The sequence below is a fragment of the Equus quagga genome, chromosome 7 (assembly GCF_021613505.1).
Source record: "Equus quagga isolate Etosha38 chromosome 7, UCLA_HA_Equagga_1.0, whole genome shotgun sequence".
NCBI classification, from domain to species: domain Eukaryota; kingdom Metazoa; phylum Chordata; class Mammalia; order Perissodactyla; family Equidae; genus Equus; species Equus quagga.
In genome coordinates this window covers 76,210,797-76,235,998 of record NC_060273.1, presented here as the reverse complement: position 1 = coordinate 76,235,998, position 25,202 = coordinate 76,210,797, and the positions used below count along the sequence as shown (strand labels likewise).

Here is a 25,202-nt window from a genome sequence, read left to right as displayed (position 1 = left end):
TGTAATTGAATTTTCAATGTCTTTACCAACTTATTTAGTTGTTTTCATTTCTGCCTTTCAGCTATCACTGTATTATTTCAGTCTGTTTCTTTTCTTACTTTCATGTCTTATTTCACAGCATCTGTATTTTTCTGAATTTTATTTGTAGTACAGAACAGGTGCTTTCTGACATTTTTTAGCCTGTTTTGCTACCTGTATTTTATGCCAAAAAGTGTTTTATCAGCTTTTTAATCTTCTGTTTAATAATACCTGAACACAGAGAAGTTTATAAATCTTTGCCATTAAACTTACTATGGATAGATTCTCCTTGTTCTGTTCCTATTTTCCTGAGTGCTGTTAGAATCAGCCTTTCATATGAAATTGGAAGGATGATGTGCACGATTCCATCCAACTTCCTGGCCTTCTTAAATCTTTCATCTAGTGTGAACCTAGGAGCCTCGATTGACTTCGCCTGGTTCTGCTGTTGGTCATGGTTCTGGGAGGAGTGGCGTTTATTCCTGGGTGACCTGAAGTGTGCGGTGGTTCTTCCCTTGTCACTCTCATGTTTCTTCTAGGACGTTCCCCTTCTGAATTCACTTCCATTGATATAAAGGGACACCCCTCCACTTCTGTCCCCAATCTAATTTCACTGTCCAGATCGTAATCTCAGGCCAAACTCTAGCCACTTCAGAAAGCTTCCCCTCAGTGTGTGTGCTGGGGGGGGTGGGGGGGGGGGGGGGGGGGCAGTGCAGGTGGCATCCCTCCCTGGGGTGGCTTGGGCTATGCTGTAGGGTGGGTGGAAGGCTGTCCCCATCACATTGTTCCCCCAAGTGGGTTTTCCTTAGGGCTTCACCTGAGCTTTGCCTGGTGGATATTCCTCTGGTGACAGGCAGAATGTTGTCTGTGAGCCTAATTTTCTGTCTTATTGAAACTTTGTGTCCCTTTTTTTGCGTATCTTTATCTTTTTTTTTTTTAAAGTTTGGCACCTGAGCTGACATCCCTTGCCAATATTCTTCTTCTTCTTCCTTTTTTCCTTCTTCTTCTTCTCCCCAAAGCCCCCCAGTACATAGTGGTATATTCTAGTTGTAGGTCCTTCTGGTTCTGCTATGTGGGACGCTGCCTCAGCATGGCCTGATGAGCAGTGCTGTGTCTGCAGCCAGGATCCGAACCAGAGAAACCCTGGGCTGCCGAAGTGCAGTGTGCAAACTTAACCACTCAGCCACGGGGCTGGCCCGTGTATCTTTATTAGTATTTTACTGTGCTGGTGAAGGAATGCAAATTCAGTGTTGCTGTTCTTTCTCATCTTATCTGGTAACTTTTTCCTGTTTTTTCACTAATGTTTAAAGTAAGGTTAGTGCTACAGAGAACACATGGAAAGTATTAAATTGTAATGTTCTGAAGCACCAAATTACAGTAGCATGCCTCACCCACTGATCTCTGATCCAGCCACAAACAATCCTGCCTTACTCCTCTGGGATCTTGCAAGTTTGTATTCCTTTTTTCTTTGCCCTTCATTTCCCACACTCTTTCACAGAGTATCATAAAAGAAAGCAAGCAAGAACTTGTTTCTGAAGAAATCCTAATGTAATAGACATTCTTCTTCTAAAGGCTTGCCTAGTAGTGAGTGGAAACAGCCTCAGACTTTGAAGACTAGCCTCATGGAAGCAGTGGAACCGTTCAAATGTGAACTTCCAATTTTACCGACCAGTAAAGGGAGCAGACAAATGATGACCAGGACTGAGATAGTAGACTGTTGCAATGAAGGATTGATCCTTCGGGGAGCTCGTAAGGTTGCTGTTAACCACCATCCTGAGTTTCCAGAGTATGGAGACCACAGATGGAAGCTCCTCCTCCTCTCTGCTCTTCCCACTGCCACCTTTGCTACTGGGATGCTTCAGGCAGGTTCTCCTAAGTCAGGGACTTGAGACAGTAAGAGCTTTGGGATCTCAGAACAGAAGTGTCTGTAGGTATTCTGGGTTCTTAGGCACCATATATAGGAAGTGACTAAAGTTTTTAAGATGTCTGTATTACTTTTATAGTCAAAAAATAATTTGATAAATTTGCTTATCAAATTGCTAAGTGTTAAATCTTGTTTTGAAAGAATTACCTGTAGGATAAATGAAAAAAAGTCTTATTTTCATAGAGGATAGTATATATTTATAAACTAACTCCACAAAGATGTAATGGAGATGGAGAATGCAAAAGGCTCAAGAAGATTTTAGAAGAGGACAGTAAACAAAATACAACTACCATTTAAATGGATGAGACTGTATGGCATTTCCTGAGGAATAACATATAGATCAATGGAACAAATGAGAATCCAGAAAGAGGACTTACACATATATGGTCAATTGATCTTTGATAAAGGTGTCAAGGTGGTTCAATGGGGAAAAAAAGAGTTGTCTCAACGAGTGATACTAGTACAATTGGACATCCATATGGGAAAAAAATAAATTCAACCTTTATCTTAATATATACAAAAATTAACTTGAAGCGGATCATATTCCTAAAACTAAGAGCTAAAACTATAAAACTTCTAGAAGAAAGCATAGGAGAAATCTTTGTGACCTTCATTTAGAAAAGATTTCTTAGAACACAAAAAGCAGAAACCATAAAAGAAAAATGTGATAAACTGAAATTTATCCAAATAAAAAACTTATGCTCTTTCAAATATATTAAGAAAAAGAAAAAGACAAGATACAGATCAGGAGAAAATATTTGCAAAATAAGTATTTGATAAATTGTTTGTATCCAGGATATAGTAAAAATAACTCTTGCTGGGGCCAGCCCGGTGGTGCAGTCGTTAAGTGCACACGTTCCACTTCGGTGGCCTGGGGTTTGCTGGTTTGGATCCCGGGTGCGGACATGGCACTGCTTGGCAAGCCATGCTGTGGTAGGCATCCCACATATAAAATAGAGGAAGATGGGCACGGATGTTAGCTCAGGGCCAGTCTTCCTCAGCAAAAAGAAGAGGATTGGCAGCAGATGTTAGCTCAGGACTAATCTTCCTCAAAAAACAAAAAAATAAAAAAATAACTCTTGCAACCCAGTCTTATATAAGAACACAACTAACCCAGTTTTTTAAATGGACAAAAGATTTGAACAAGCAGTTCACCAAAGAAAATATAGAAATGGCCAAAAAGCATGTGAAAAGATGACCAACATCATTAGTCATTAAGGAAAAGTGAATTTAAAAAATGAGTTGTACCTACATGCCTACTAGAATAGCTAAAATTTCAAAATTAAACACATGACCATATCATACCTTAGTGAAGATGTGAAGAAATAGAGCTCTCGTATTGCTGGTGGGAGCGCAAAATGGCCCAACTGTTTTGGAAAACAGTATGTCAGTTTCTTAAATACTTGCCATATGATCCATTCCTACATATTTCTCCCTGTTCCACTCTTAAGTATTTACACAAGAGATGGAAATGCAGTTCATATAAAGACCTGTGTGCAAATGTTTATACTAATTTTGTTCAAAACAGCCAGAAATTGGAAACAACCCAAATATCCATCAACTAGTGAGTGGATAAACAAATGGCAGCATGTCCATAAAACTGAATACTGCTCAGTAATAAAAGGATTGAACTACGGGTACATGGATTTCAGAAGTATTATGCTATGAGAAAGTGGTTGCCAGGGGCTGAAGGTGGAGGGAGGGGGCTACCTATAAAGGGGCACAGGGGAATTTTTCGGGACGATGGAAATGACTTGTATCTTTACTGTGATGGTGGTGATGTGACTATACATTTGTCAAAAATCATGGAACTGTACGTTTAAAAAGGGCGAGTATACCTGCGTAAACTTGACTTTAAAACATGTTCACACACAGGAGAGGGTTCTCAACCTTCCTCTTCATTAAGAAAATGCAAATTAAAACAATCAGATGGCCTTTTTTTTAACCTATTGGATTAAGGTGAAAGTGTTTGATTTCACATCGTTGTAAAAGATTTAGGGAAGGAGTCACTCTCATACTTAAATATAAGCCTCTGAGAGGTAGTTGAGCGTTATCTTTCAGAATTAAAAATGCATGTACTTTTTGACCCAGAAATTCCACTCTCAGGAATTTTTTCTACAGGCAAGACACATGCAAGGAAACAGTATCATTTATATCATTGTTTATCATAGCAAAAGCCAGGGAACAACCTTAATTTCCATTAATGGGACATGAAATTAACTATGGTACAGTGAAGTACTGTGAGGCAGATGTATTTGTGTGCTGATATGGAGCAATTTCTTAAGACTGTTACATGAAAACAGCAAGGCACAGAATGACATGTATACTGTTTCTCTCTTTTGTGTTTTTAAAAAGCTGTATGTATTCATATATGTGCCTGTTTAAGCATGTGCTATTAGAGATAGCAGACACATAAAACTAGTATTAGTAGTTGCCTCTAGCATAGGGAAGATTTACCTTTTGATATGTATCTATTTGTTTTGCTTGAATATATTTTTTTCCATGTGCATATATTACCTTCTCAGTTACAGAGAAAAAAATTTAATTTGCATACATTATAGTGTGTTATTAGGAAATTTAGAAGTACATGGGTGATTTTTCTGATAATTTCCTCTAGAATGTCCTTAGTGGACTAGATGGATCTTGGGACTGAGCACTGTGACGTTTCTAAGACCACTGCTTCCGGTCTGTGTCTTCTGTTGTTTGAATTCAGAGAGTATGTTGAGGAGGAAATATGCTCATTTCATTTTACCCACATGATGCCTTTTTGTACGTTGGATGTTCTTCTAGCTTAGGTCAGTTTTACTAACCACTGCAATGATCAAGTGACAGGGTGGGGAGAAATGTACTGAGTTCTGAAGAAAATTGTAAATTTATGTCTCTGCATCCTATTCAGATGCCACCAGGAAGCTTCTGTAAGCAAGGGGAGCATCAGTAGGGTGGTGTGGAAATCAGCAGCACTTTATGAAAATAGGGTGGTTTGGGAGGCTGTATTCACTTTAGTTTGGACATCAAATGAATTAAAATGGACGGGCTCAAGTTATGAGCCTTGCCTCATCTGTGCTATAAAAAGCCCTTTCACTGAGCTGTAATTCGACTCTCCTCTCTGTAATGTTACACAATATTCCTATGGTTACAGAGCCTGAATAAGTGGAAGCTAATCATTAGTTTGCTAAATGTGGTTCATGGAACAGTTCACAACTCCCAGACCTGCCAACTGCTGCTTGTTTAGTGTCATGTTCACTCTTCTTGGGTAGAAGTTGGTTCCTTCCTCAGAAAAATGTACAGTAATATTTGTCTCCCATCCAGGAATCTTGCAGTATGGCAGCTCTCCATGTGTCTTGGGGATGGGGAGGGAAAAGGTCATGCTAAGCAAAGGTTTTTGGTACGTACACTTCCACAGGAAGAAACCATTAAGGGAGTCTGAGATGACAAAGCAAGAAAAGAATTAAAGCTGCAGAGGTCTTGGATACAGTTGTGCGCCACATAACATTTCGGTCACTGACGGACTGTGTGTAATCTTACGGCGGTCCCATAAGATTAGTACCATATTTGTGTAGTAGGCCATACCACCATCTTTTGTATAAGTACACTCTATGATGTTTGCACAACGACATAGTCACCTAACGACACTTGTCTCAGAATGTACTCCTCTTGTTAAGGGACACGTTATTGTATTTGAAAAATCATGCTGTGTTCACTTTTCATAAATTTGCTGTGTTAGAACTCTATGGAGTTTACTGTTCTATGACTGTAGAAATAATATCAGGCTCTTTAGGTTCTTTCTTGTTTCCTATGGCAGGACAGATTTCGTTACTGCCCAGGGTCACCTGCAAACACACAGATGTGCTGCCATTAGAAGCCAAACATTTTATGAGCTGGGCCCTTTCCTCTCTCATCTCCCAATATGTGTCAGGGGAGGATATTGAAAGTGGTAGGTACCAGCTGGATTTGTGCCCTGGGGTTTAGAGCCTAAATCCTTAAGCCACTCATGATTATTTGGCCTCTTCCTACTAGGATAAAAGTGGGTTCTTTCCCAATAAATAGAAAATTATTTTGCTCCCCTGTGACTCATTCCCTATTTCCAGCTGAAAAGCTGTTGGCCTTGAAGGAGGAACCTCTTTCTTCTTGGAGACTGTCCAGGAAGAAAGTCTGGTGGCTGTCTCTATTTACCTGCTGTGTCATTTAGATCTCTTTGGATTGTAAAAAACAGAAAACCTAACCTCAACTGGCTTAAGGAAAAGGGGAATTAACTGGTTTACATGATTAAAAAGGCATGGCCAGAAATAAGGGCTCATGTCATCAAGACCTGCTCTCTCTGCTTGTCTCACCTCTGGCTTTGTGAGACTCACTCTCAGACTCTCAGGCCCTGCGTGGTGGCACACAGGGCAGTTGCGTAACCTCCCAGGTACAGCCCAGCAGGAAACAGCAGGTATCCTTTCCCCTGTCTCCTGGAAAAGTCTTCAAGTTCACTCTGATTGGGCTGGCTTAGGTCTTGGGCCATCCCCGAACCAGTCACAGGTCAGGAGAGATCTCATTCCCCACCCCTGGCAGAGGGGAGCCTCACCCGAGCACGTGGAATAGGAGTGAGAAGAGTAGCAGCCAGCTGAAAATGAGGCCCTTGGCAGTAAGAAAAGGGACTGGGAGCTGGCAGGCCAATCACTCGTCCTTACGTGAGGAAGCTGGATCCTCCCTTCAGTGCGCTGTAAGACTCCACTTCCAGCCGCCTCGCCCGTGATAACATGGGCTTCTGCTGCTTTGTGAAGCAGTTCATGTTCCCCAGCCTCTGCCTCTTATTCTCACTTGCCTGTGTGCTGCTCAGGACGACTACAAGAATTCTCTCTTATAATGCACACTTCTTTAAAATACACACATTTCTTGAAAGTCCACATAAGAGGAGACAAAAGAAATGATCAGGAGCCAAAATAATTATGGTGGTTCTCGTTGCACTTCGTGGCTCAAGGCAATTTAAAAAATATATAAAAGTAATGGAATCAAGTCATAGTTTAGAAAATATAAAAACCACAATTCTACTGCTCTAACCCAACTGCTATTTTAATTTTAGAGTATTTCCTTTCAGCTTTTGTTCATATGAGTTTCTCAGAGATTTTTAAATCTTGATTTTTTTTGCTTGACATTACATGATAATCCAGGCATTTTCCATATTACTACATAGTCACCATTATTTTGGAAATGCAACATAATGTCCCGTTGAGTAGACATACTATCATTAACTTAATCATTCTTCTCTCATTGGACATTTAGGTTGTCTCCTTTTTAGTTCTTTTCTACTGTTATAAAGAATAGTGTGGAGCATGTGCGGGTATGTAACTTTTCTCGTGCTTTATTTCCTGAGGATGGATTGTGAGAGGTGGGATTATTGCTTCAAAGGCTATAAACGTTTTTATGACTCTTCATACATATTGCCAAATTGCTTTTCAAAACTGTTGCATTTATCTCTTCTGCCTCCCGCAGTTTGTGAGAGGCTCAATTTCATTGCATTTTTGCCAACAATAGATAATTGGATTTTTAAGCATTTTCCTAATAGGTAGAGAATAGGTGTAGTTTTTGTTGTAATTTAGATTTCTTTGGTTAATAGGGAGGATGAACACTTTTGTGTATGCTTGGTTTTTTTACTTGTATTTTCTGTTCTGCTTTACATACTGTCTTTTCTTCACTTTAGACCCCAAAACAGCTTCTGAAACAGAAACGGATATCTGTGCCGAATGGGAGATAAAGACCATCACGAGTGCTTTGAAGACCTACCTAAGGTAGGGACTTTCCATTTGCAGGGCCGAGTGCCAGCTTGTTATCATGCACTTGGGAAGAAAGCAGTTTTATTTTCAGCCTCCAGAGAGCTGCTGGGTGGGTGTTTGAGATGTGGAAACAGCTTATGTGTGGGTGCAGTTAGCTCAGCTGGTCAAACCGATGGTATATCATCTGTAGTTGATGGGTTGCCATTGTGCATTGGTATCATTAGCGATTTTGGAAGCTTTGCTCTTAATGAGAAGTTACTATGATAATTAGCCTTTAACAGAACCTAAAATATGTTATTCCCTGAAATCCCTGAATAATCTATTAAGAAAACAAGCAATTACCTATCTCGTTCTGTTGAGAATGTATAATTATACACCCCATTTTGATAGTATTGTGCATTGCACAGAGTATATTGCTGACACTGGTTCTTAAAATGAGAACTTAATGGAACTCCTCTTTGATTCCTTTCACTGAGGTTGGACAATATTACTTTATTGGACAGAAGACCCTTTTCCTTGTTATAATATATATGATATTACTGCTAGCTCTCTACCCCTCCCTTGATTTTAAAGGGAATGGATGATCGACTAGCTGCCCACATCTCAGTTTCATGAATAGATGGAAATTTATGCTGGACTTGAAGGGTAGGAATATTATAGCTCTTCACTGTGGTTCTTCTTACAGAGGAAGGGGGGCGTCTAGTCTTAAACAAAGAGAACTATAATCATGAATTCCCTAAGCATTTGTAGAGATTTTGTGAAGATTCACTTGGCTTGAAAGCAAAGGAGGAAAGCCACAGAAAAGAAATAGATGGTGCAGGTTTTATTGGCTATTGGGGAATTGATGGATTGATCTTGAAGTCAAGAGTAAGATGGGGGCCAGCCTCGTGGCTGAGTGGTTAAGTTCACACACTCTGCTTCGGCAGCCTAAGGTTTCATCACTTTGGATCCTGGGCGCAGACATGACACCACTCATCAGGCTATGCTGAGGCAGCATCCCACATAGCACAACTAGAAGGACCTGCAACTAGAATATACAACTATCTACTGGCAGGGGCTTTGGGGAGAAGAAGAAGGGAGAAAAAAAAGAAGATTGGCAACAGATGTTAGCTCAGGTGCCAGTCTTAAAGAAAAAAAAAAGAGATGTAATGTAAGTGATGACTAAGAGTTGAATTAGGGGATCTGAAAAGAATAAAATAAAGCCTGAATCAGGAATACTGTATAGTCTGTTGAGAAGCTTATTGTTTGGATTATAAGAAAAACTCAAGTTTACAGTTAAACGTATTCATTAAACATCTTCTTACCCCAAATACTACTATTGTAGTTTATACAAAACCATATTGTAGATGTTTGTATTTAGCACTTATTTGTGTGTATTGCTACTGATTAGCTAATAAACAGTAAATATAAAACATTTTTTTTTAAATAGTAGGTAAAATTTGATTGTATCATGCTTAATGTTAGGGGTTCTAGCCCTTTGGCATTCTGGAGCAACACTCCATAGTGAATTTGCCACAAAAACACCTACAAAAGTCTGTCATAGTGTTTCCACTATGATGAATTGAGTCTAGTAACTGATTAGAATTATGAGCTGATTCTAATAACAGGCTGCTAGGAAGACAAGAGTTGAAGCACAGGTAATTGCAAATGTTTAGTTAGTTGCCTGTTTCTCCGAGAGGTCTTAAGATGCTCTTGTTGATGGGTGAGTCACACACTGAAAAGGAAATCTCTTGGTTTGTGCTAGACTTTCACATTAGCACTTTTCTAGTTGTGACTGTGAAGCACAGTTGTACCCTTAAAAAAGGTTATACCCATTCCTCTAAAAAAGAGAGTGTGAAAATTTCAGGTGAAATCTCAGGACCTTTTCCAAATGGAAACTAAGTTGACTAAGTTGACTTGCTGTTGTTTCCCTGTGATCTCCCAAAATGGAATGCAGTTTTGCGATCTCTAGGCTGCTCTTACGGAGAATATGATTGTTTTTATTAAGCTGACTAGTGTATATCCTTTTATTCCAGAATGCTTCCAGGACCACTCATGATGTACCAGTTTCAAAGAAGTTTCATCAAAGCTGCAAGTAAGTCTTATTTTTGTCACAGTTTTAAGGGGAAGGGAATAGATTTTTCTATTTCAAAGAACAGTCAGCATCCCAAAAGAAATATTATCTAACCTTTCTTATTCTGCATGTAAACTACCCACACATGTGCTCATGAGACTGCCACAGAATGAAAACGAAACCAAATCAGGATTGCTGAGGGCCTTGCTACCACGTTGGATTTACAGTAGAGGAGAGAAACTTCAGAAGTGTGTTTTTGGGGGTGGAGAGAGGGGAGAAAAGCAAGTTTGCCTTTCTAATTTTGATTATTGGAGTTTGGACTCCTTGGGTTTTTTCCAGCCCTTGAGTAGCATTTTGCAGAATGAATCAGACTTTGCACATTACCTAAACTGAGCATTGGAGGTGTTTCCCTGAATCTGACACCATTTATATAACTTTCCAGTCCTCTTTCTGTCATGGCTTCCATTTACAGCTTCAGAGCATCTTCAGCTATATCATCTAGGTCCCTCACATCGTGTTACTGGTATTAAAATACATAGGGATTAGGTGCAAGCTGCCCTAAGTGTACTGGAATCTGTCTACGTGGGGCAGGCCTCCTATAAGGGACAGTAAGATTCTCTATCAGATTTAAGTCTGGCATGAATCCCCACAGTGCTATTATGTCGAGGGCCTGTGCCTCTCCCAGCTTCCTTTAAGCCTTCAGAGTTTCTTTACCCTGATAACTACTACTGCCCTGATTTAGTAGCACCTTATGCTCCAGTGGCCCATAGTTGTCCCCTTAACATGGGGAGGGGAAAGACACGGGAGAAAGCTGGGAGTGAAGATAGTGTTCTTGTGATTTCTTTCTCAGGGAAATTCCAAACCCATAGCAACCATTCTCTTATTAAACTCACGTCAGTCCTATAAATAGGTGTGGTGAGTACCATCAATCTACTTCCCAGAGAAATGAAGCCGCCTTCCCGAGTTCATCCAAGAGAACATGACAGGCCATGATTTAGGTTACGGGTTGGCAGAAAGATTTACGTATTTTATCTGTCATTGCTTTCTTCTACCATGCTGGTTGTCACACATGACTTGAGAATAACTGGACGTTTCTTCTGATTCCTTTGATGCTGTCTCGAGGTGTTATTTTGATATTTGAGACCCTTGCAATGTTGTTCATGTGCAGTTTGTTTATCAGTTGATGAGTGCATAAAGTTCCTTGCTTCCTTGAAATGAAGCGGTCACTCCGGGGAGCCAGCTGCTCCCAAGTTTGTTCCTGCTCTGAGTTTGCAGTTGACTGGCTCCATTTCATCTTGTCATCATTTTGGCTTGAATTTTTTTGGTGGTCATTTTTTTAATGAAGTCTGTTATAGAAAGCACTTCTACATCCAGTCGTTCTAGTCTTGAGTACCCAGAGCAGAATCTTAAACCTTGAGAAATCCTTAGCCTGTTAGTGCCCAACCTTTGGCTTCCTTTGATTTTTGTCTTGTAAACTGTAACACTGATCCAATATTACGCCCCTCCTTCCTTTGCAGAGCTGGAGAACCAGGAATCTCGGGTCTCTGAAATCCACAGCCTTGTTCATCGGCTCCCAGAGAAAAATAGGCAGATGTTACAGCTGCTAATGAACCACTTGGCAAAGTAGGTTTAAAACTGATTGCTGGGCCCTTTTCTCACCCCTAGAAAGTTTTTATCTTAGCACTAAAGCTGGTGTCAGTTCTGCTTACGTTTCCCTTTCCCACTATTGCATCAGGTATGCTGGAGGCTTAGGAAAGAAATGTGTGAAATGTTAACTGCAGTGGACAACAGCAGCATGTGCCAGATGGTCTTTGCAGAGGAGGCTGGGGAAGTGCCTGTGCAACCAGGCTACCAGGCCGAGCTTTCAGGGGTTTTTGCTCTTGTGATGATCAAGGGCAAACAGGAGTAGGTCATCCATGAAACCAGGTCACCAAGTAGAGTTTTCAGGGTTACGTGTTCTTGTGATGCTCATGGGAAAACAGGAGTGTGTTGTGGGTTTACAGACCTTGGATTTGGGGTAAAGAGGCCTGGATTCTAGAGTTGACTCTGCTCCTAACAGGCTACTGACTTCTCAATTCCATAGTTTCTTCATCTGTCAAATATGGATAGAGTCATTGATTTTTAAAGTTATATATATTAAAGCCTTTGAAGAAGCGTAGAGAATAAAAGAATTAGCTTTGGTAAATGCCCCCTTGCCCTCTGAGATAATCAGAGCATTCAATGGGGGCCTGATTTTCCTGCTAGGAATATTTATACTCATGGAATAGTTTTGAAGTTTTGTGTGTTTGCTGTTACTTGACCCTTTTAGGAATGGTCTTACTGACTTCCCTTGCTGTATCAGTCACTACATGTGTGTATGTGCTAACCTCACATTGACTTTGACGAATGTTCTTGATTGGAGACTGGAGCATAAGGAAAGACAAGTGTATAAATAGTTAAATTGTTAAGCCCTACATTCTGCTGAACTGATGTGTTATAAATTTGGCCCTTACCCACACTTTGTTCGTGCCATTAAGTCATTTCTTTGGGATAAGTTGATGCTCTGCTGAGAGAGATTATGATGGTCCTTTTTCATATTTCTACCAAGCTCTTGATATTACCTTTTGAAGAGAGAGTATGTATGTTACCTTGAAGATTTCCACGTCTTAATTATGAGGAAGCAAGAGTGTTTTGCATGTTGATGAGAAGCAATTAGGCAGAGTCAAAGGTTGCTCCATTATTGGTGAAATTTTTTTTCTTGCCACACGATATCAGAACTGCATGTCCAGAAAGAATTAAGCCTAGCAGAGAACGTGCAAGTTTACAAGGAGAATCCTCAAAAGATGTTACAGAATCCTGATGAAATGTGTTTAAAGTAATGGGAAATGGGCTTTAAAAAGTAACTGCCCATGCTTTGAGATGACGGTTTGGTGCCTATTCAGCACAACCCAGTCAGGCATTTGTTAAACTGAAAAGCTGGTTTAGTTGCAAAACTGCACACTTGAAGGGCCTGCACCTAAACTGAGGAAGTTCCAGGTACGTACTCCAGCATGTGTGGAAATGCTCCTGTGTGCTTTATGGCCACCAGGTCTTAAGGAGGCCCCAAGCCTGCTGGGAGCAGCTGGAGGAGACGGGTTAGGAACCAGCTGAAAGCAGTGGGGCTTTTCAAGCTGTGCAGTTGTGATGAGAGCTTAATTGGACTGAGAGAGACCAAGAGTAAATGGTGATCTAGCAGAGCTGGTACTGAATTTTCCTGTTTTTAAAATGCCTAGTGGAGTGTTGGGAATCTTTAAAGACAAAAAAAAAAAAAAAGATTAAAACAACCTCGTAAGGTAGATCTTGAACAGTGGAACCTGTTCATCTTGTGGTGGGTGCTTCACTTTCTCCCTGTTGTTCCACTCTGTGCTCTCACAGCCCCATTAAGTTCAGTCCATCTTTGTCCCTAACCCAAGGAGTAGTATAACTGGAATATGCAAGTTACAGCTGTGACCTTGACTTTTTGCCTTCTAACAAATTTAAACCAATTGTCTTGCTGGGGTTATTTATTTTACTGCATTTCTGGAGCGTTATGTCTTGTCTTTGATACTTAACAATGGTTTTCTTTGGTTCTACGAGGTTACTGGCATTTCTTTGTTCATTTAATCATTAAGAAATCTACATATAGACAAGCTCTCATGCCTGTAATGTGAGGTGGTCAGAGTTGATGTTAGAAGACACAGACACCAGTTCTCAGCATGCTGTGTTCTTGGTCTCTGGAGCCTCTGGATTTAAAGTGTCTTGGAGGAGATGGGTATAAATAATGAGCACCGCTGAATCCAGTATTTAGGTCTGAAAAAATTCTTTGGCACCCAGAGGAGTTCTAAGATTCCACTTAAACTCTATATTCTCATTTACAGCACTGTCCTATTTTAAAATCTAGCAGTGAGGGAAAGTTAACTTGGGACAAGGGATTTGTCTGTCTCATTCCAGTTTTCTCAGGTTCATACTCACCCTAGGATACGCCTGAGCTATTGTTCCTCTGGTCTACTTACTTAATGGTCAGCTTCCTTCCTAAGTTTTGGTTTCAGGGCTGGTTCTGCTGGAAAACCCAGTGTTTACTTCTCTTATTACCTACTGCGTTTGCCCTGTGCATCTCAGGCATCTGGTTCAAAGGGAAGACATTTGGTATTGTGTATTTTTAAAGTACTCTTTTGAAACACTTTCCAAAATTGATTTCCTTTAGCTGTGGAGGCAGAGTTAAGATATTTTATATTTAATCCCAAGTAGAAATGCATTCAGAGGGAAAAATAGTCTTGTTGGGGGTGGGGTGGGGGGTGGGAGGTAGAGAAGGATAAAAACTCCAAACCTCCAAGCAAATGATTGCCAGAGTGCATCCAAATCACAGAACTCTTGGGTTTGTTTCAGACCTCAGAGGGAACCTAGAAATTATAGGCAACTATGCACAATATTTTTGTTGTTCCAGCTTAGATCTGCTATGATAATTAGATGTTTTCTCTTTGGATCCTGGAATCTAGTATACAGCGGGAGTCATGCTCCTCAGAGCGCGGTTAGCACACCTGGGGTGCTTGTTTACCTTGACATCGCTGGGCCCACCCCTGGTCTACTGAATGGGACTCTGCCTGGGAATCTGCATTTCTGGTTTATTTCCCGGTGATGATGCAAACAGTCTTGAGAACCACTGGTCTAGAGAATGGGCCATGTACAGGGATTTTCTTGGAGAGAGAAATGGTACTGAGAGGAATGGATTGAGATTTAGGAAGGTATTAGAAATAGGAAGAAGCAGCTCAAAGCAGTGAGTTCAAAAGGGAGATTTTTATTTTCATAATTAAATTGCTAAAAACAAGTCTGGTTTAGATTTCCCATGTTTTTACGATTTGACTTTGCATTAAATTGAGTGTTTGGCAAATGACTTTGTTTTAAAATCATGCATAAAGCATTTTTAATAATAAAGGAAATCATCCCCCGTTAGCTGTGAGATCTTGTGGAAATCATTCAATCTCCTTGAGTCTCAGTTCCCTTTCAGTCACGTGATTCTGTGTTTTTATCAGGTGAGGGGGAGGTGGGAGAAAACAATTCCCAATTTTATCATTGTAGAAGGAAATAAGAGTAGATGAGTAATAAAGCCTAATTTCATAGTAGTTCCCTGATGTTTACATATTATGATGACTCCAACTATGTTGTATATCCCCACACATTCCATTCATAGTGGCTCATCGTAACTTTATTACAGTGTTTACGCTGCAAGGGAGGATTTCAAAGGACTCTCCATACATCAGAAGTGGCTATTAAAAATACCTTTTCTCAGCTAGTTTTCCCAAAACACTTATTGAGAAATAAATCTTAGTCTCTTTTCTTTTTTGAAGCAACTATTCCTTCGTTGCTAGGGTGTTGTTGGAGAGGCAGAGCCCTTTTCCTGCTTCTCCAAAGAGAGATTACTTATGATGCTTTGGGCTGCAAACAACAGAAAATCCAATTCAAAATGGCTTAAACAACAAAGGAATCTATTGTCTTATTGCACAAAATCAGTCATGAGGGTTGGTCTCTTTTTTGGCTCATGAAGTACTCAGGTTACTTCTGTGGTCCTGCTCACAGCCAGCCGTGTGGTGGCTAGCTCCTCTCAGGGTCATAGGATGTTGCATTACATCTGTACACATTAGTGGTTGTCCAGAGGCAGAAAAGGCATTACTTCTTCTTTGAGTCTCTTTTTAAGAGCTACAATGATACTTTTCCCAGAAATTCTCCAGCAGACTTCCCATCACATCTTATTGGTTTGAAGCAATCACCGGCCAGAGGAGTGGGACCACGATGATTTTTTACACCAAACAGGATTTACCTGGGTCACTTGTGGGAGGCATGGATACCAGTGTAAAAGCAGAGCTCTGAGTAGGCAGCCCACAGTGCCTTTGCAAGCAGTCTTGTTAAAATGACGTTTAACAGAGAGCATTAAGTGTATTGAATGATCTTTGCATGGTATGCTAACTCCATCAAGATATACGGGACAAAAAGGCCAGTTGGGGAGGGAAAATGAATACATTTGCAGTGTGGGCACATATACACCAGAATTCCCAGATTTGGGGGCGGGGGTGGAAGGTGAGAGAAAGAAGTGAAGAGGGCAAAATCAATTTTAGTCCCGTTGCTGCTTGCTGATTCTGTATTGTTCTTTTCATTACTCAATTGTCTAATGCTTATTTGGATGATCTGTTACATGTTGTGACTTTCCAGAAAGGACAAAATTCTGTACGTTGCAGGGATCACGACAGAATACTGTGGAGCAAATGCTTGGCATACAAGTGAGACCTTATCAAAATATGTAGACTCCATTGTCTCAAGTTATCAAATGTTGAGATCTAGTGGCTTGACTATTTTCTCCTTCCTGTGACTGGAATCTGAGTACTTCCAAGCATCCCTGCACATTAAGAAGGATGTATTCATATTTCCTTAATGACCTAGAAGCAGAGTGAATTGGGTTCATGTACAAATGCCTGTGGTTACAAAGAAAGTCATTGCTAGGCCTTGGCACCAAGGAGGATGGGCCCTGGTGGTTAACTAGGATTCCTTGAAGTTCTTAAGGAAGGATCAAAATAAAAGGAAGTAGGCATGGATACTTGGCATTAACATTTATCTTATAGATACTCTAATATTCTTTCTTCCTCCAGCCCAAGTATAGAATGTAAGATTTAGCTTAGTGTAGAGCTGTTGAACACATGAGAAGAGCTAGTTATTTCCTTGCCATCAAGACTAGTCCAAACAAAATAGCTGTGGAATTTTACAAAGCACATTTAAAAGAAAACAGTACTTTTGAAGTGATGGCTTTCTAAGATGGAAAGCTGCTCTGGCTGCTTTCCCTCGGCCATACACCCTGGCTCCTGAACCTTTCTTCTCTCTAGTAACCACTGGACACCCACTGCTGCCGGTGCAGAATTGCTTGGCTACTGGGCCACCAGTGGTGTGGCCTGATACCTCCATGGAGCCACGTTGACCACATTCTCCAGTCCCATTTGGCTTCTGCCTCATTGATTCCTATCCTGAACAATAGTTTTGGTGATTTTAACCCCTATCTCTTGATGAATCCATCCACTTTTCTCTGTCTTCATCACTACTCCCGTGGTCCAAGCTGTCATCATCTCTTTCCCAGACTGCTTGCAAAGCCTCCTCCTGGCTTCCTCTGGCTGGTGGAGCTCTGGCTCCCTTCAGGTCCACAGAATGCATGCTCTGCAGCCAGGGAACTTGGAACACTGCAAATCTCAACTTGCAGCTTTCCCATTGCTCTTAAGATAAAACTGGATATGGCCTCCAAGGCCTTGTTTGGACTCGTCCCTTTCAGACTTTGCAGCCTCATCTTGTATCCCCCATGGTCACCACTGCATCCCTACTATGTGGCCCACAGTAGACACTCACGAATATTTGTTAGGTACAAGCATAAGTCTCTTGACCGTTTCTCAAACATGCTCTTCCCTGCTCCCTCTTTTTGCCTTTTGCAATTCATTTTCCTCTGTCTGGAATGGTCCCTCCCCAGCCTCTGCTTGCCAAAGTCTACTTCATTCTTTAGCCTCAAATGCCGCTCCTGCAAGAATCCTTTCTGCCTCAAGTGCCCTCTCACTTTGCTAAACTCCCATAGCCTTTGCTTAGTCCTCTCTTTTAGCATGTATCACATTCCACCTGTGGGACAGTTTACCGGGTGTGTATCTTCTCACTCCTACTAGGTCATAAGCTCTTAGGGGATGAGCGGTGTGTCTTCCTTTATCTTTGTTTCCTACCTAGAGGTTGCAAACAAGGGCCTTCACCCAGAGCAGCCCACACGTGTTCTCTTTGGTATTGTTGACCCACACATTACTGTTTTTAAATTTTGGACAGGTTTCCAACATTTTTAACTGGGGTAATTTGACTAAGAAAATTCAGATCTCCTTGCTAACAATTGGCTGGAACTGAGGCCTCACCCTGTCCCCCTGGGCATGCTCTCTTCGGTTCCCCTAGTTCCTAACAGTCCCTGTTGTCTCTTGAACCTGGCCTACTTCTTTCATGCCCCCGACCTGCCCTGGTCATGGTGTTGGCAATTTGAGTTTTCAACCCCAGGCCTGCCTATCTGCTGATCCCAAAAGAGGGGCTCAATATTTGGTGGTCATGTAAATGAACCAGTAGAAATAGGCTGGGCGAATTACTTCCCTGACCAGCTCTGTTTTTCTCCTGAACGATTTGTTATTTCTAATAGATTGGAGGTCCCCAGAAGAAGTGGGAGATACTGCTTTCAGGCCTGTTTATGTGTATGGGGTGGGGAGGAGAGTGTATTTTTTTAAGACTAAGAATGGGATTCTCAAAGGACCTTCTCGAGCTTTTGTTGGCAGAGCCAAAGGAAAATCTACTTAAAGGGACACTGCAAAGAGGACAGCCACATATCTTAAAGCAAACAGGCAACTTAGCACTTTAAATTAATGGAAATGCAGAAGAAGAAATCAGAGCTCAGCCCTTATTTAGCCTAGCTGCCAGACTTTCACTTACTTTCAACCCAGGAATTTCTCTGTTCTATGGCCTTCCAGCCTTCAGGGTTAGAAGGCGGAAAGAGATACAAGTTCAGTTTAAATTTTTTGCTTTAAAAAAAAAAAAGAAATTCCTGACTTCAAGGAACTAAATCTTTCACATCATACGAAACACCCGTTCTGAAAGGGGAAATTCTTGGCTTCAAGCTGTTTATGCCAGGCAGTCTTAGAGCTCCTTTGATTTGGGACTCTTGTTTGTTTTGAGTTGTCCACTTCTGTTTGGGTTAATTTTTTCAATGACTTTCCTGTTTTCTGATGCACCTCTCCCTCTTTTGAACTCATGGAGTTTCCTCTCAAATTCAGGGAGGAGTGAAGAGGAGGATGCTATCTTTTCCTTTCTTAGTGGCTGCCCCCATACATTTTGGGGTATTATAAAAGCGAGAGTATTAACAAACAGGAACACGACTTAGTTTCTTCTTTGCCAGCCCTTAGCAGAGCCAAGTTTTCTTTTTTTCTTTCTCTTTTTTTTTTTTGTCTCTTTCATTTCTGATTTTATTGGAGTCCTCTCTTTTCTTGGTGAGTCTAGCTAAAGGTTTGTCTATTTTGTTTATCTTTTGAAAAAACCAGCTCTTAGTTTCATTTATCTTTTCTATTGTCTTTTTAGTCTTTATTTCATTTATTTCCACTCTGATGAGTCAGATTTCTTATGCCTTGGCCCTGGGAGTGGTTTCGTTAAATCTCTCTCTTTTTCCCTGAGCGACAGTGACTAGCCGATTCACTCACACTGTTTGGGCACTGAAGCCCTCTCTTGCTGCGTCCTTTTTGCATTGCGTGGTGAGCTTTGTCTGCGACACTTATTTTCTTACTCTGACTGGTTTCCCAACCAGTTCTTCATAACTGTTGTGGGTCAAACGTGGCAGCTGCAGCGAGGCAGCTGGCAGACTTCTAGGTAGCTACAGTTCATCTGTAGGGGCTGAGAGCACAGTGGTTAAGAGAGAACATTCTGGAGGCAGACTGCCTGGTTTTGCCCTTGGTTCTTTTAAAACCTGTGTGAATTACTTCAATTCTCTGTGCCCGAGTTTCCTCATCTGAAAAAGGAAATATAATAATTGTATCAGAAACTTTAAGTCAGCACATCAGATTCTCTTGGTTTCTCAAACTATGTGTGTTTCAGCCACCACTGCAGTGACCAGTTGTGTAGCCTCCAGCTTGCTTCGTGCAGATGCAGCCTGGTAGCTTATGTCCTCATGCCCACAGCACATGCCTCCTGCCTTTTACTTCTCACCCTAGGGACGCATGACACAAAGTGGCATCCACACAGGTACAACTTGAAAGCAAGGGGCTATTAACAAAACTTCAAGGGGAAACATGTGACTGGTGGGAGGTGGGAGCTGGGCATCCTAGAGAGCAGTCATTAGACAGCATTTTGGAAGATGGTCCCAAAAGATTGAGCAAGAATTGGTACTTGATCCAGTGGCTAGCTTCTCTGCCTCCTTCCCCCTGAGAACTCCTAGTAAAGTAGTATCATATGAGCCTTTACCTCTGTGTCTTCTTTCTGGGAAACCTAAAGACAACAATAGCACCTACCCTCTTAAAGTTGTTGTGGGGATTAAATTAACTAATCCACATAAAGCTCTTAGAAGAGTGTCTGGCACATAGTGCATCCTCCATAAACATAAGCTTTTACAGCCTATTTGAGAAATCAGGGGATGGGGGAAAAGGATCATGGAGCTATGCCTTAAGGTGAGGGACACCAAGGGGGAATTGGTCAAGCAATTAAACCAAAACAAGTCATTTTTACTGACAGAATGGGGCTCTCTTCACAGTTCTGTTAGTGGCAGCAAAACCCTTCAGGCTGGATGCCGAAAACATAGCTCATACAGCTCTTATCCACTTGGGAGACTTTTGTGTGTGCATATGTTTATTTTCGCTTTGCTTTCGTTTTCTTGGCAGTCTGTGTGCATTTGGCCCAAAGGGCCGAATATCAATCTCATGCTTCCTAGCAAAGGATGAGCCAGCACAGGGTCAGCTGGGAGAAAGAGCCATCGATATCTGCTTTCAGGTCATACCTCACACCAAGCCTCACACTTCCCTGTGAGTGTTGAGGGCTGTTCATGACTCAGATGCCCCATGGAGCAGTGCACCTGTTTGAGAGAACAAGTCGTGTGGGGCTGATTTCTGTGAGAGGCTAGCAACTGCTCACCCTCGCCCTCATCCTCCTGCTTCTTGGTGTCGCAAGGCTGGCTTCATCTCCAAAGCAGCTGTCTTTGCTGCAGTTTAATAACTCTTAATTTCCTGGAGGGGGACGACACATTATATCACGACGATTCATCTTAGTCTGCACGGTCTGGAAATTTCCACTCGTCTTTGTGATCTTTGAAATGTTTCTCTTTGAGGGAGAATCTGACTTGCTTTCCTTCTTAGTTTGACAGCCCTCTCAGATGCTGTTCTCAGATTAAACATTACTGTCCACTGTGAAAGCTGTTCTTATTGTCTCCGGTTTACCTCTTAGTACAGTCTTCACATGAATTTCCCTCCCTGAGTTACTGGAATCTGTATTGAAGTATTAATCTCCACTCTAAGGAAAGTTGTCCTTGTATTCGTCTTCATTCTGTCCTGGTAGACACTTTTGGAGTTTACATCAAAAGAGGGTTTGAAGAAATTCAAATTCAGGCGATTTGAATTTTGCTACCAGTCCTTTCTACTTTCTCACATGCATAGAAATGTTTTTTCGGGGCCGGCTCTGTGGCCGAGTGGTTAAGTTCACGCGTTCCACTGCGGCGGCCCAGGGTTTCGCCGGTTTGAATCCTGGGTGTGGACATGGCACCGCTCATCAAGCCATGCTGAGGTGGCATCCCACATACCACAACAAGAAGGACCAACAACTAAGAATATACAACTATGTACCTGGGGGCTTTGGGGAGAAAAAGAAAAAATAAATAAAATCTTTAGAAGTGTTTTTCTTCAAGCAGTTTAGCATACTGATTTAGTGTTTCCGATTGGTATTGTAAGTGTAAATCATTATTTCTTTGTTCTATGCAGTAGGTGGTAGAGGAACCCAAAATGTTTGACTCGTTATATTGCAAGCAGATCTTCCTGTGCATTTGGAGGTGCATAGGATTTGATAGAACAGGATCACTATTTTATTAAAGTCAGACTTTCAGTGAAAACATGGGATAACCGTAGGCCTCAACAAGGTCTTTGTTTGTAAGCAATGGAAGTCAACCATGGCTAATTAAAAAAAGGAAAGAAGGGAATTTATTGGAAGTCTTCTAGGTCAACCACATAGTTGAAAGTAGAGTTGAACCATCCGATATTGGAAAGCAACTGCAACGGCCCTTATGTGCCTGGCATCCTACTGCATGTCCCTACGCCACTCACTCTTCTCTTCTAGATGCTTGTCTCAGATCTTCCCTCCTATTTCACTGAGAAAATAGATGTAATCAGGAGAACTTCCACAAGTTACTACAAGCATATCTATACCTGTGCCCATGTTTCTACCTTCCCTCCGTGTGTAATAGAGGAACAGTCAGTGCATCTACCTGAAGGCAGTCCCTTCACTGGCACTAGAGCCAATTCCCTGTTGCAGCCAGAAGGTCTGGGCTCCAGTGGGTTTCCCTTTACTTTTCAGTCTCTGCTGAATCATCAGCACATATTGTAATTTCTGCAATCCTTTACAAATAAAAAGACAAAATAACAAAACAAAAAACCATTCTCCATCTTACATCCCCTTCTAGATACCATCCCATTTCTTTGTGCTCTTCTCAGCGGAATGTCTCAAATAGTTGTCATGTTGCTGTTCCCACATCCTCTCTTGAACCTGCTCCACTTGGGCTTTTACACCCACTGCTCCACTGAAATGCCTCATGTTAGTGTTGCTAGATAGTTTGAGACTTCCCTCCCCTGATCATTCTGCAGGGTTTACCACAGTTTCTCACTCCCTCCTTCTTGAAATACTTTCTTCACTTGGCTCCCAGGACACCACACTCTCCTGTTCTCCTCCTGCCTCCCAGCTGCTCCTTTTCAGTCTCCTTTGCTGTGCTCCAGGACTCAGTTCTTTGGTCCTTAGACCTGATCTCCCCTCTTTCCCTCCTCTCCCCTCCCCAATGAGGTCTTGCTCTAAGCTTGCAACCTCCAGCCCCTGTGTTCCCTACTCACTGGCATTGCTTAATTTTTTTCCATAGCACATATCACCATCTAATATGCTATATATTTGACTTATTTGTTTATTCTTGTTATCTTCTCTCTGAAATGTAAGGTCCACGAGGTTGGAGATTTCTGTCTGCTTCTGCACTTTGTATCCCTAGCACCTAGAACAGTGCATTGCACATAGTAGGAGGCATTCCATAAATATTTGTTGAATAATGAATGAAATAAAGGGTGGAAAGTATCCAGGGTACTCATGGGTACCCCTTTGGAGCACTACCTTTGGAATGTCTCAGCTCCGACCACCTTTGTCCTCTTGTGATTCTCTTGCAGGTTAACATTCCTAGTGAAGAGAGTTGTAGTGGCCTCTCTTGGATAACACACCCACTTCTGTGGCGAGGCAGTAGTGTAGCACTGAACTGACATTCTTGGTAGGACCACATGTAATGGGAGAGGGGCAGTCCAAAGAAAAATTGAATGCCATTATTCCAAGGATGCTGGGCAGGTAAAAATATCAGGTCTTCACAAGAGTTGTGTTTGCTTAGACTCAATTCTTTGCCTTAGAGATCCCTGTGTTTTATTGAAAGCTTCAGGCTTTGGCACAAATATTAACTCTATGGTGGATCTTACAGGTGCCTGGTAACCCCAATATACATCGTTATGTAGAAGATGGGGCCATCATAATGATATATATAAAACAGCAGACATAGCATTCGGATATTTCTCTAATGCGTGGTCACACAGCTCAGTTCCCCAGAATACTTGATTCTTTCTTTTTTGCATGAGCCAGCACTTCACAAAAGCCTGGGACATCCCTTCAGAGCATGTCTTCAGACTTGCCGTGGACCCAGAATCCTCTCCAGTCGTGTTTGATGGAGTGAAGGTGTTTGCTTGGCTCACCAACCCCCAGAATTGGACACATGTAAACATATTTCCTTAAGTCACCAGGCAAATGGGAGTTTCCCATTTCACGCATGTCTCTCAGTCTGACTGGCTAGTCAGTTCCTGTTCTCTCTATTGAAAGAGAACCTTGACATTTTGCTTCTTTAAGAACTACACTTTGCTTCTCACTAGAACTGCACTTAAACTGCTTTGCATGCTGCCTGGTTAGGAGTTTCCCTTCCACAGTTGTTGCTTGTTCCCCAAGGTCGTTCTCCCAGATGGTTCCTGGAGCAGAGAGCACTGGCAAGACTGTAGGTTATCCTTTCCTTGTCATGACATTACTGTGTCGTGACTCTTGACATGAACAGGCCCATCACAGATTGTTTTAGTCATGGGTAAGTGTGATCTTATTTGGTTGAAACTGAAGGCAAACCTTGTGCAAATGTCTTAATGCTTTCTGCTCCTTCTAATGCTCCCCTTAGGAGATGGGAGAACCCAAAAATGAATTCCTAATAAGCGAATCCATAGAGGACCCAGAATAGTGCCTTATTTTCAAATAAAGCCAAAAGAAAATGTTCCAAAGTGAAGCACTTTCAGTAGCAAACTTTCTACATTAACATGCCAGTTCCTGTTAGAGGAGGCCTGTGCGCTTTGGGATTTGACGGCCTGTTAAAACCTGTGTTCTCTGGTGTTATTGATAATCAGGAGCGTCTCTGAGGAAGCTGACTTGGACAGAGCTGGACTGAGATAAAGAAAGACAGCCTAGCTGGCATCATTCATGTCAACATGTATTAATTTATTGAGCACCTGCTATGGACAAGGCACTAGCTTATCCAAGATGCTAATTATTTATTTATATTTGGAGGTGGTAGGAGAGAGCATTGGTCCAACAGGCAAAAGGTTCCCAACCTGAGTTTTTACAAACTCACTTTATGCACGATCTTGAGCAACTTTACCAGGCCTTAGGTATCTTCATCTACAAAATAAGGGGGATTATTTTTGTATTAAAAAAAAAAAAGCACAGACACACAATGCAGTTAAGGAAAACAGAGTCTAGAAAGATAAGCCACCAATATCTTAACTGTTGTTATCTCTCCATGCTTGGGTTTTCTTCTCCTAGCTTCTTTATTTTTGAATTTTTATAAAATGACCGTGTGTGCTATTTAGAACGTTATAATTACTTTTAATGAGTGGACTCTGTGACTCTGAGCCCCTTTTAACTTCAAAGACATCTATGATTTTACGCACAGGACTGGGTACAACAGAACAAGACAGTCAATCCTTGGGTATTCCCAGGCAGAATCTCTTTTGTCTGCCCCTCTGCTCATTTGCATTTCCACCTGGGAGCGGGCAGCACAGAGAAAGGAGGATACATTTTAGCAGTGCTGGAGATGGTGGCAAAATTTTAACCTGAAAAGGCTTGGGGTTTTTTCCCCAACTAATATTACTAATGACTTTTAACTATACCAATTTTTTTCTCACTTCCCCAGCCATTAGTTAATTGAATATGAGCTTACTGTTATGGTAGAACTGGTTTAAAATAAAATAAAAATAACACCAATAGAAAATGGCATTGTTTTTTGTTTCTGTGTTGTCTTTTTTTTTTTTTTTTAGGAAGATTGGCCCTGAGCTAACATCTGCTGCCAATCCTCCTCTTTTTGCCGAGGAAGATTGGCCCTGAGCTAACATCTGTGCCATCTTCCTCTATTTTATATGTTGGACTCTTGCTACAGCTTGGCTTGATAAGCGTTTCTAGGTCCACACCCAGATCCAAAGTGGTGAACTCTGAGCCACCGAAGCAGAGCGTGCGAACTTAACCACTATGCCAGCGGGCCAGCCCCTCCATGTTTTTGTCCTATTTTCACATACTATGAGGGTCCACTGACTGTTATCCTCTATAGACCCCTTTCTTCTCCTCTTCTATTCCATCTTTTCCAGCCTGTCTGGTGTCCTGAGCTTTTTCCACCTACCTC

The 25,202-nt window shown here is 41.6% G+C and overlaps 1 protein-coding gene across 5 annotated transcripts in view; it reads left to right on the top strand.

Annotated features, from left to right (window-relative positions):
- ARHGAP26 (Rho GTPase activating protein 26) overlaps positions 1–25,202 on the top strand; it is a 415,746-nt gene that overhangs the window by 244,186 nt on the left and 146,358 nt on the right. For all 5 annotated transcript variants that reach the window (XM_046667198.1, XM_046667197.1, XM_046667196.1 and 2 more), the window contains exons 15-17: positions 7,623–7,710; positions 9,711–9,769; positions 11,266–11,371. In XM_046667198.1, coding sequence (XP_046523154.1) covers positions 7,623–7,710; positions 9,711–9,769; positions 11,266–11,371 — 253 coding nt within the window. The remainder of the gene's footprint in view (positions 1–7,622; positions 7,711–9,710; positions 9,770–11,265; positions 11,372–25,202) is intronic.